The 12,100-nt window shown below is 42.9% G+C and overlaps 1 protein-coding gene across 1 annotated transcript; it reads right to left on the reverse strand.

The window, feature by feature from the left end:
- Window positions 1-3,227: 3,227 nt before the first annotated feature.
- proza (protein Z, vitamin K-dependent plasma glycoprotein a) lies at window positions 3,228-7,454 on the reverse strand. The gene is made up of 9 exons (XM_031872232.1): window positions 7,285-7,454; window positions 6,455-6,590; window positions 5,899-6,059; window positions 5,709-5,733; window positions 5,504-5,617; window positions 5,254-5,388; window positions 4,786-4,901; window positions 4,572-4,689; window positions 3,228-4,152 (listed from the first exon to the last, which is right to left on the reverse strand). Exons 2-9 carry the CDS (start codon window positions 6,531-6,533, stop codon window positions 3,623-3,625), a joined length of 1,278 nt encoding a protein of 425 aa, XP_031728092.1. The 5' UTR covers window positions 6,534-6,590; window positions 7,285-7,454; the 3' UTR covers window positions 3,228-3,622.
- Window positions 7,455-12,100: the final 4,646 nt, after the last annotated feature.

Below are 12,100 nucleotides of genomic sequence, written 5' to 3' on the forward strand. Positions count from 1 at the left end.
CTCAACAGCTATTGGATAACTAGCATGGAATTTGACACAGACATTCAAATCCCCCTCAGGTTGACATGTAATCGCTTTAGTGATCCCTTCACTTTCGCCATCATCAGGTCAAATTACAATTTGTCCAGTATTTGGTTTATGACCAAATACTAATGACATTCACATTGTCCCTCAGTTGTACTTTGTGTTTATGCTACATTTATGCAAATGTCATCAGAACAAGAAGAACAGCCAAATCTCTCATTATTCCAACATGGCGACGTTGATTCCTAGATGGTTACCCATATTGACTTGCATTCAAAGCAGATACATGTCCTAGATTTGCTATTTTAGTTGTGTTAGCAGTTAATTAAAGTCAAACCAGACACAAACACACATAGCTCCTTCTAAACTAGCCGAATCTATTCACTTTGTGTTAATATGGATTTTGTTTGGATGGAATTGCTAATAGTTTGCAGCAATGTCTTTATAGTTATTTTTACTAATAGGACGATATTGTTATCAGAAATATTTTGACCTGGAATTACAAGTCGTTTTGTTCTTACTCCACTGCTCGTAATTATGATACGCAAACGATAAAGGCAATAGTGCCAATTAGCAAATGTTAGCCTGCTAACATGCCTAACTGATGGAGAGCATTAGGCCTATACCTGCTAAACATCAGCATGTTAGTATTGTCATTGTAAGCATATTAGCATGCTAATGTTAGCATTTAGCTCAAGCTCAGTAACGCCTCACAGAGGAGCTATGCATGACTGGAGACTCTTACTCTTGTCAAACAACAAATATGGGGGGAATTTGACGACAGCCAAGTTATATAAAGTCACAGCCTGTCTCTTTCTTTTTCCTGCAGCCGCTTCATCCCAGTACAGGCATTAACCTCTCGAGGTCCTCTGTTACCGCCACCCTTCTGCACAATTGCCCAACCGAGTGGAAGCTGCTCTGGCGCCGGGCAGAGTTTGAGATGGGGAGGGTGACTGCAGAACCATGTGTCTGTGGAGTCCTGAAGGGAGAAAATATGGGGGACATGGATGTTTGGGGACTATTGGGGGATTATTGGGCAAGATCATAAGCGTGCCTTCTGATACTGGGGCGCTCATTACACACATAGCACGAGACTTTAACTCATCTGCCCTCCACGCTCAGACATACTGTTAACCTCCTGCGTAGAATCAGACACCACGCAGACAGATTATCCTTCCCACAGTCTGTCATTTGATGTCCCCCTCCAGTTGCACACGACGTAAATAAGCATGTATGTGCTATTCATACAAGCACACACTCACACACACTCTGGGGAGGATTTGCAATCACAGCATGCATCCATTTGTGGGGTTTGGGGAGAGTGAAGGATTATTGGTTTAGTAGGACACTGCCCAGATGTACACACATTCCTGACACATAGTAGTCAACTTATTATTACCAAAACTTGCAGCAATCTTGTCCAGCAATAGTATAATTCCATTTGTGCAGAGTGAAAGGTTTTGTATCGAGTGCTTTCACATCCCACCATCTGTAACGGCCTCGCTAATGTTTCTCTCCGGGGCCTTTTCATTCATCTTGTCTAATACAATGTAGGTCCATCAATCCGTCCACACAATGACTGAATTTATTTCTGTGTCAATGTCACAATTCCCCAGTTTCTTGCTCTATCCCTCCCCCATAATTACAAGCTAGTTCATCTCTTTGCTTTCTCAGACTGTCTGTTAAACATCTCACACTCATTTTTTCCGTCTCAGCATTCACGTTGCGTCCTCGTCTCTCTATTTGCTCAGATTCAGGGACTAGAATCAAACCGATGCCATTGCTCTTTGATATTTAAGTGATACTTTAAACAGGACTTTCAAACGGCCTGAATTCAGCAGTTCAGAGCATGTTTAAGTTTAGCTGCTGTACCTTGTTCTGTGTGTGTTTTATGTGCGTCTCTACATGCAAACTTGAGCATATAAATGGAGCTGGCGGGACCAGACTCAGGAAGGAAGGAGCTCCACTCAAATGAATCTCCACTGAACGGCCCAGTAAAGGAGCAGAACCATTTTTGGGAGAAAGGAGCCATCTCCTAGGGGAGTACCATGGCAACAGCCAACGTGGGCCCCAGCTTTCAGAGCTGTCCTTTTCAACCGCCCGATCAGAAGTGGCAGGCCAGATTTTTTGTTATGTGGCGTCTCTTGCTCTCTCTCTCTCTCTCTGGCCTATTCTTCTGCCTCTCCTTTTCTCTTCCTGCATGTCACGGTCCTGGACTTGTTCACCGGGGAGGCTGTGAGAAGACTGCAGAGGGCGAGTGTCTGTGGGAAAATGTTGCCAGACAACACGGTGGTATGTGACAGTGAGGGCCAGCTAATATAATCTGGGACAAAAGGGGAATATACGACTAGTCAAGATAGATTTTCAGAGCTACATTTCCTCTTTGTACTTGAAGGTTTTTACACAAGACAGGTATAGACGGAAATAGAAGAGCCTTTAAGTTTAAATCACCATCAGTCATCATCACTAGGTTGTTTCAAATGTGCTTGTTCTTGTTTTTGACCATGTTAACCCTTCTGTTTCATCACTATTTTTGTGTTTATCTGCATGCTAGCAGCCCTGGAGATGTGGAAGCCAGCCAGTTGGTCCACTGCCTTGGTCCAGACTGAAATATCTCCACAACTAAGGGATGGATTGACACACAACTATGTACTTTTCTTTAGTCACCATGAGGTTGAAAATGTCTCAACAACTTTAAATTTTGTGTCAATCTCAGGATCAATAGTAATCACTTTTCACCATCACTTGGCTTTTCATAAAACAACATCTGCTGAAAGCTTTAATTTGTCCAATGCTTTGGTTTGTGACACATTAACTGCAAATCTAATGACATTCCCATCAGCCTCAGCTGCACTGGGTTTACAAATTAGCAAATGTTAGCATGCTAACTTGCTAAACTAAAAGGGTAAATATGGTTAACGTTATACCCACTTAACATCCACATGTTAGCATACTGATGTTTTCTCTACATTATAAAACCTAAAGGTTAAATTTCTCATCTCCATTGACATTGTTTTTTGACCCTTTGGTTTTTTCTATTATTATTTTAGATTGTTTAGTTAAAATTCAAAAAAAAAAAAAAAAAGCTCCTTAGGATCTGTGACATAACTTCAAATGTTCAGATATTTACATTTTTTCTCAATATCTTCCAGAAACACAGCTGTATACTTCAACCTGAAAACAATGACGGAACTGACAGCAGGTGTGTTGTTAGGGTTTATTACATTCACAGAACAGTGATTAACTGGAGTGTTACAAGGTGCATGTCAACCAGTACAGTAAGTTGCAAAAAAATAACATAACATAAAGGTTATTAAAAGGTATGTCCACGTCACAAAACACATGCTGAATAATTCAATGCATTTCTTGCTGCTTCTGACCCTCTGCGTGATACAAAAGCGCCACCTTGTGGATAAATGAGGAAGTCAAGCAATAAACTAGATTAAAACTATACGGTTTTTAGGAGATGGGTATTATTAAAAGACAAAATTGTACAACTATTAAATCAAAAAGTTCATCCGATTCCCTGTTTTAGTATTTATTCACCGGCATTATAATTATTTGTCATAACATATAATGTTCTCCCGGACTACCCCACCTAACAGGAACCCATGAGAGGCTGCAGCCAGCCGAGGTGGCGCGACACCTTCTGGAAGATGTAGCCGTCGTTGCAGTCGGCCCCTGGCGGCAGGCTGACCACCCCAGTGAGGAAAAACACCTCCCTGTACACGGTGAGCAGGGGGCTGCCGGAGCTCATGGTGCAGTCAGCATTGCTCCGGGGAGTGGTGCAGCCCATTTTATTGGTCACCAGGTTGGGGTGAGTCTCCAGACACTGAGGCAGGCGGTTGTATGCGAGTTGGTTAAGGGTGAGAGGGCCCTGGAAAGCAGTTCCCTGAGTGGGTTCTTTCCAGCCGGTGACCATCGCTGGTAACGTCATCAGGACACTTTCTGCAAAGTCTTTTTCAGGCAGACAGGCAGCAGTCACCTCCCTCTTAAACATGATGCGGTCGCGGAGCTCAATCACAGCCAGGTCATTTTCGGGGCGACTTTCCACAAAGCGCGGGTGGACGTGAACTATTTTTACATACAGTGTCTGCTCTCCATCTTCATTGTTGGTGTTGCGCTTGCCTGAGGAGGTGCAGGTTAGACATGACATTCAGGATGATGGTGTTTCTCAAGATCATTCACGCATACGGACATGGAGAGCTGCAACGGTTAGTTGATCTATCGATTAGTCGATCAACGGCAACTATTTTGATGAATCAAATAATCGTTTCAGTAGTTTGGCAACAATGCCAAATAGTTTCTGGTTGAACTCTCTAAAATGTGAAGATTTAAAGCGTATCTGTGACTATGTGATATGAAACTGAATATTTGGACAAAACAAGACATTTAAGTCGCCACCTTTGGGCTCCAAGCAATGAAAACAGGTATGTTTCACTATTTTCTGACAATTTATATCAATAAATCCAACAATTGAGAAAATAATTAGCACATCGGTAGCAGTAAAAGTGGTAAAAGAATGATTATGTGTTTTGTCTACTCACCGACCACCACCTGGAAGGACTCGTATTTGTTGGCACACCGAGCTGAAGTCAAGACCAGGTTCTCCTTCAGAATGACGCCACTGCAGTAAGCTGCGGACTCTGAACTCTTCAGAACAGCCTGCAAACAACACCATTGGCATGCAGCAATAAGACGCTGGTTTGTTGGGCCCTGTTATGTGTCACAGTGTGAAAGTGTGTGTGTGTGTGTTCCTACCTGCCAGGGGCACTCTGAAGATAAACAGCTAAGTCCTATAAAGTTGCTGGCAACATTGCTGGACAGTCTTTTATCCCACTGCCCCAGGCTGTTCACCTTACCGCAAGGGAATGGGACTGAAAGAAGAATGTGAGATGGTTATAATAACTTTCTCTAGTTACATTATTTCTCTAATGGAAATCATATTTAGTCGTCTCTTTTTGCAGGCAAAATAACATCAACTTGTTTTTTGTTATGTATTGTAAACAGAGTTTTATTACTCAAAGAAAGAAAGAAAAAATGAATCAAAACAAAGATTGGCAGCCCGCTGGCTACCTGGATAGAGAACATGACAGTCATGAAATGCACAAACTGGGCTAGGCTCGTTCATCAGGCTCTGGTGCAGGACAACACTTCATGTTAGTTAGAAAAAAGGAGACTCGTGCAGGAAATAAAGTCTGTGGCTCTTGTGTTGTGTAGCAGGCTTACCTGCAGGCTCACACTTATCCCGGGCCGTGCGGCCGAGTTTCCATCCGCATGCGCAGGAGCACTCGTAGGACGTGTAGCCTGGTTTGCAGAACTGGGAGCACCCCTTGTCCTTCTCCAGGGTGCACAGAGTCTGGTCTGCATTGCGGAAACAGAGGAGAAAAGGTTGCGGCACTCACAAACCACATGAGAAGTAAATTAACACATGGCGATCACACACAACTTGCCGACACCTCCTCCTCCTCCTCCTCACCATTTTCACAATGGACCCCTGTGAAACCTGACTTGCAGACACAGTCGTAGCCTCCCACGCTGTCCGAACACATGGCTCCATTCTTGCAGGGATTCTCTGCACACTGGTCTCCGTCTAAACACAGACAGCTAGTCCATGAGAAGATGTAATGTACTGCTAATGGATGTGCGGTGATTGAAAAATGATTTTAAAACGCAGCACTTACCAATGTAGACAGCCCAGAAGATATCCTGCCGGAGAAAATATGCGTGATGAGTGCGCAGTTAAAGGTTATTTACACAGTGCATTCATGAAATAGAGACAGACTGGAATATAGACAAAGCAAAGAGAAGGCGGGGGTTTTGAGGTGAAAAAGAAATCACGAGGGAAGTTAACAGTGAAGTCCTGGAGCTCACCGTGCGGTACGAGTCCTGGAAGACATTTCTGGCCTCCTCGTAGCTGCACACTTTCTCCATGCAAACCTGCTCCAGGTTGGAAGTCGGAGCCGGGTTACTGCCGTCGATGTTCCTCTTCTGACGGGAGATCACCGAGCTCGCCTGCTGCTTCTCCAAGAACACTGGTGGAACAGTTAATGTCTCAGCTGGTTCATCCACAACAGACTGATCTACAGTTTGAAGCCGTTTTCCTACGAAGAGGCTCGAAGCTGTGGAGATCTTGTGTGAAACTAGTTTTGAAATAGTAGCATTGGAATATTTTTTTTTTATTGATAAATTCGGTTATCTTACTATTTGTTTGCTTATTTCTATTTATTAGCGTTAGAAAAAAACCATTAAATCTAAACTGGCTTTCTCTCTGGAACTGTCGATGGGCATACAGTGTATTCATATATTTTATCTTCCAAAGACAAAGATTTACAGCTGAAACTGTTGATGGACAGAATGGTGTAGTCCTCAGACTACACCATTGTCAAGCTCTGCAGACCCATCTGGCTCCACCTAGACTCTCTCTCACCTGTCTGGGGGGTCTGAACAGCTGCCATGGCCCCGGCAAGCAGACACAGCAGAGCGGCAGATGTGGTGTAGGAGCGCATGGTGACACTGAAGCGTGATCTGAGTCGAGTTGTCGGTGCAGCAGGGATCAATGTGTCCTACAAACAAGAAGAGCAGACCATAGACATGATGTACAGGATGATCGAGGAAAGAGACAATGAGATATAGAAGCCCATTATAGTGTGAGGACTGCCCAAGGTTCATTAAAACGCCATGAAATAACAATAACATCGTTTCAAACCTCCCAGCCACAAGGACAAAGTCCTTATTGTTACTGTGTTAGATTAGTTTAATAATTCATGAGAACAGTAAATGACCTCATGCTGTTTTAGCATCAGTGATTGTGCAGTTTCTCTGCAGCAGCTCATCGTTGCACTGCTGCCATATTGATGGGCCTCACAGACTTTCTGTTTACATTGTTAACGAACACTGGAGGCATCTTACATCTAATCTAATTTACGTTTTCAGCACCGACAGCCAGATCAACAAAGGACAATGCATTTATTTTACGTTAGAGAGCCTACGCTTTCTATCTGCGTAGATCTTTACCAGCCTGGTAGCATTTAGCTCAGGTGGAGTACAATCACAGAGAAGGAGCCAGAACAACTGGAACGCATCTGTGCTGCAGACATGTGCTGCTTTTCTACAAACTGCTTCAATTTTACAGCAACAAACATATTTAAATATTTACACATCCGTCTGTTTTCAGGGCGGGTCCAACATGTCTCTGAGTAACGGTACAAAACAACAACAACAACAGCAGCAGCAGCAGCAGTGATGCTCGGTACCTACAGCTACGGACTGAATCAAGGTACCGGCCCGGTCTGGTCCTTCTCTTTGCCCGCTGGTCCCGAATCACCACACAAGGTCCTGCACGGATTGGGCCTATCGATACAAAATAACAGATGATGACCACATCCGATTCTGCTCACTGTTTTCTGACTCCGCTCGGTGTAATGACAAAGAGGGGCCACCGGAGGGCGCTGTAAGACAGAGCTGACTGTCGCTGTGCAGCGCAGTGTGTTGTCCACGGCTGTCCTGCAGGACACAGACGCACCGAGAGACACAGGGACACCTTTGCTTGAGCAGACAGATGACAGTTGAGTTTAAAGCACTTCAGTATAAGATAAGATATGATTAAAAAAAGATGATGCTACAAGAAAATGTCTGTGGCCAAGATGCCCAGTACATAATATAATATATTTAAAACAAATACATAGTAAATAACAACATGCATACATAATAGACTATATAAAATAGAAATCATGTACATTTGTTACTTTTCTTCTTCCTATGAATCATCTCATTGCTCCCTAGATGTATCTTGTTAACCTTTGGAGGGACATGGACACCTTGAAGGATCTGAATTCTTCTGGATTTGTAGTTTCAAGTCCTTTTCATTTTGCCAGAAGGAAGAGCACATTATTGACATCCTCAATGCAGTTGGGATCAGGACCGTCAAAGGAAAGATACATTTGAGAGACAAAAATTAAAGAGATAAAAAGATGTGGGACTCAGTTTTTGCATTTTTCTTGTGAAATGTGGATATTTTCACCTCTTCAGGCATCTAAAAATCCTTCTAATAAAACAATATGAGAAGGAAAAATCCTTCCTTGGTTGAACTGCTCATGACTTACGTCCACATAAAAACCTTTGATGAGGAGTTACAAGGTAAAGAGTGCAGTATTAGTTTGGAAGCTTCTTCATTTAAACCTGGGTTTAGCATGTTTTCGTGCATGTTTGGGCAGAAATATGTGCATATTTTCCTTAACAAACAGTGCTAAATGATACACCAATGTGTATGTACACATGCATTCAAAATAAGATTTTAGACCATACCACGATTCTCCTCAGCAGTGTGATCAGAATCAGGAACTCCTGATGTGCACATTGATCAAACAAAAGGGGATGCTATCTGCTGTGATCAATAGCTTAAGCTTAACTGCAAACAAACACACACGGGTCTGGACACAAGCGACTAGATTGGGGTTCTACACAATCAGCTAAAGCAGACAAGTGAAAATCAAAGTGGACAGGAGGCTTTTACAGGAAGGCTGTTACGTTTTCTGCACAATGAAGGACAGTTTTATATCTCATATCTATAACCAAAAAAAGGCTTTATAAAACCATTTAACTCACTCGAGTGGAGTTATGAGCCAGTATTTAGAGTTATTGCATCCTTAATGTCAAACTTTGTGATTATCAATTCGTCAGGTTTCAGAGCAGCTGAAACCATCAAGGCCTTGCTTTCCAAACACAAAGTCCCTCCTCAGTGGCCTTGTTTCAATGGGATTGTTTGTGAGAGCAATGTAATTTGCAGACAGGGCCGTGGGGCTTTAGTCTCAGCTCCAGCCCTGTTAAACGTCTCCATTTGCCAAGTCTAATAACGTCGGTATTAGAAGAGCCTGCTCGGACCAGCTGGTCCCCAGTGCTGGACAGGGGCAGGAACTGGACTGCCCAGTCCAGGGAGACTCACCCTGGGGTGGGGGGAGCAGATGGAAAACCAGCCCCGACATGCAGAGCTGCAGCTATGTGTAAATGATTAGGATTGTAGTAATTTCCCTAGTGATTGTGGTCTAAGGTGACATGCAAAGTTGTTGTTGATTACATGCACATGTTCATACATATAATAATTTGTTGACTGTATGGGGGAGATCATGCACTGTGTTTGCATACACTGGAGTGTATTGTCTCCCTCTCTCTCCCCCTCTCCCCATTCCTCTCATTATTCTTTCAGCGCTCACGTGTGACCTCAAGGACCCATTCCTCTTCAAATCCCGGGTTCAATTTTACAGGCACGCTGAACAAACAGCCATCACAGGAGGCATGTATTAATGTCACCTGCTACAGGCTGGAGATGAAATCCCCCGTGATGTTGGAATCTCGATTATTCTCCTCATTACCTCTTCAGCTTTTCTTTTTCACTTTTTTTTTTTTTTTTTTTGGCAACGGAAGTGACGTTTTGCCCCAGACATCCAGACGTGTTAGCAAGCTTTATACATTGAATTAAAACTGTTAACATCATCAAAATGTCTGGTTGTTGCATGTTCGGTTGTCAGAATCAACACTCCAACAGCAGTCTCAAGTTGTACAGAATTCTTGCAGGATCACAACAACAGGTGTGTCAGTGTAACAGGTGACCGTGTTAACTGGTGGCTTTGCTTAAAATTGATTGAAGGCTTTTAAGAGGACACCTACATGCTCCATTTGTGTTTTCAACAGCTGCCCTCACTATGAGTAACCAAAGACGCATTCGGCTGAGAGTCACCAGGTAACACGGTTACTCGTTAAACCGAGACACCGGCTGTGGCTGCAAGCTTTTTAACTACTTGACTACCACTGATCAAAAATGCCTAATAGTACACATAACTGGAAAGTCAATTTGTTTAGGTTGCATTCGCGATCTTTGGTGGTTGATGCCCTTGTTGACAAGTTATTGCCCTCCACCGTATTTCCGTTGCCAACTTTTACTGTGCTCCAGATATTCAGAGACTCTCATATGCAAGCATCACATACCGTAAATCGTGAGATTGCAAAGCCACATAGATCAGCTTTGTTCTGCTTAGCCGCTAGCCGTGAATGTCAACATTTAAACGACAAACATTTCTGTGGCGTTTGAGGCAATAACACAAGTTTGGTTTTGCGCGTTTGTGCATGTCCGCATTTGATTGTTCAGTTTGGTGAGGACGTGACAGTGTGAGGTCCCCAGACAATGTGTGTGATGATAATGTGATGGGTTGATAACACGCACACACACACACACACACACACACACACACAGTGTTGCTGCAGGGAGCAATGAGGTCAGGTGGAGGTACACAACCAACAATAGCCTACATGACAACCATCACCTGCCCTGGTTTGGTTTTCAGAGTCTCACCACATCACACATGTACAGTATCTGTTGTCCTGTGTTGAATCCAACAGCAAACAACAACCCGCACACAACACAATCACGCCTATATCAAAGCGCCAGAAGATTGCGTGTAATCGAGTTTGTGCGACAAGGACCAATGATGATGTTGTATTAAGTACTGGAGAGCAAGCACACACTACCGCTGTGGGGGTTTTTCACAGCTATGTTAGCTACTCTTGAAGAATCGCCTTCCCCTGTCCCACATTTCTCCGTGATCAATTCACGTCAGCTGGCCATATTTTATTTAACACTTAATCGCAGCGCTCCTCTCCCTGCGTCCCCCGCGGCTCATTTGTTGACGTGTAGCAGAAAAAGAATTAAGAGCACGTGATTGCTCCTTTACAATCTTCACACCTACCCTCAGTCCTTCACACTTCCTTTGACTTCACCGCATCTGATTCAAGTGGCATTCAGCAGAAACAGGTCTGCCATTATTGGACTGTTTCTGAAATTAATTCATCCTTTCACATGGTGCCCTCCATCTGATGGGTGGAGGATACTCAAGATGCCATAATTGAAGCACTAAGCAGCTTTTAAGATGGTCCGGATCCTCTTTTGTGATCCCCTGCTTTGTGACTCATGAGTTTCCCCCCACGAAAACCTCTTTCTTTGTGTAAAACTCTTTAATCTCGTCTGCCCTCAGGTCCTTGTCGCAGCCACATGCGCTGCCTTTTAAATTATATACTGTATCTCACTCAGACAGCGGAGCCGAGCGTGGTTGCGTTTCCTCAGACCTGTGGAGAGGTGGCGTAGGCCTTGATTGTGCTGAAGATGCACAGAGAGATCAGAAACACAGCTGACAGCACACCAAAAGAAAATGATGTTTCACTGGTCCATACTCATGCCAAAGCTGCATAGTACTTTCTGCACAGGCCCAGAGGAGTCTGCAAATCATTGATAAGATTAATGACTACTATACAGCCACAATTCTGACCACATACATAAAAAACCATAAATGTGAGAGCTGAGAAAAACACCTCAGTGGGTTGGGAGTATGAGATGTGGTTGTAAATCAATGGTGGAAGACGTTTCACTTGATTAAAAATAGAAATACAACAGTAAAATAGTAAATAACAAGTAAAAGTCCTGTATTCAATTAATGATACAAGTTTTATCAGCAAAATGTAATAAATAATCAAAGTTAAAAGTGCTCACAATGCAGATTTCTTTTTGATAATTACTAAATAACTATTATTATTATTAGGCTACTACCGTTGAAATAATGTCTGAGCGGCATTTTAATGTTATAGTCAGTGGAGGTGAAGCACATTTTCAAACTGTCCGGCAGATCCGGTATAACTTGTTATATGTTGAATATATAGTCGAGAGGTACCATTTAAATAAATGGTTCTAGAAAACTTACCAAAAAATTTCATCCAGTTTTTGAGGGATGGATGTTTTTTCTGCTGTTAGCTGCTCCAACAACAAACTGAGACTTTGAAAAAATAAACGTTAAAAAAATTAATCAATTTCACTTTCCTAAATCGACATCATTATTAAATTGTCATGTTTTGATGACGTTCTGAGCGGCTAGCTGGCACGATACCGACCCTAAACCAATAAGAGACAACAATCTGCTGACACAGGCCGATGGTGAGTTGCTAACTAACAAGTAATTTCCAGACTTCATTTTGGATTCTGTCATTGTTTTGTTTGTTCTGTAGACTATCAAGAGCCAATTAATAAACAGCT

This window comes from Anarrhichthys ocellatus, unplaced genomic scaffold, assembly GCF_004355925.1.
Source record: "Anarrhichthys ocellatus isolate YVR2014 unplaced genomic scaffold, GSC_Weel_1.0 scaffold62, whole genome shotgun sequence".
Lineage (NCBI taxonomy): Eukaryota > Metazoa > Chordata > Actinopteri > Perciformes > Anarhichadidae > Anarrhichthys > Anarrhichthys ocellatus.

Coding starts and splice junctions, on each gene's coding strand:
- proza (XM_031872232.1), bottom strand. CDS start 6,533: ATGCGCTCCTACACCACATCTGCCGCTCTGCTGTGTCTGCTTGCCGGG. Junction 5,618..5,708: donor CTTCTGGGCTGTCTACATTG/GTAAGTGCTGCG, acceptor GTCTGTGTTTAG/ACGGAGACCAGTGTGCAGAG. Junction 4,153..4,571: donor GTCCTTCCAGGTGGTGGTCG/GTGAGTAGACAA, acceptor GCACCTCCTCAG/GCAAGCGCAACACCAACAAT.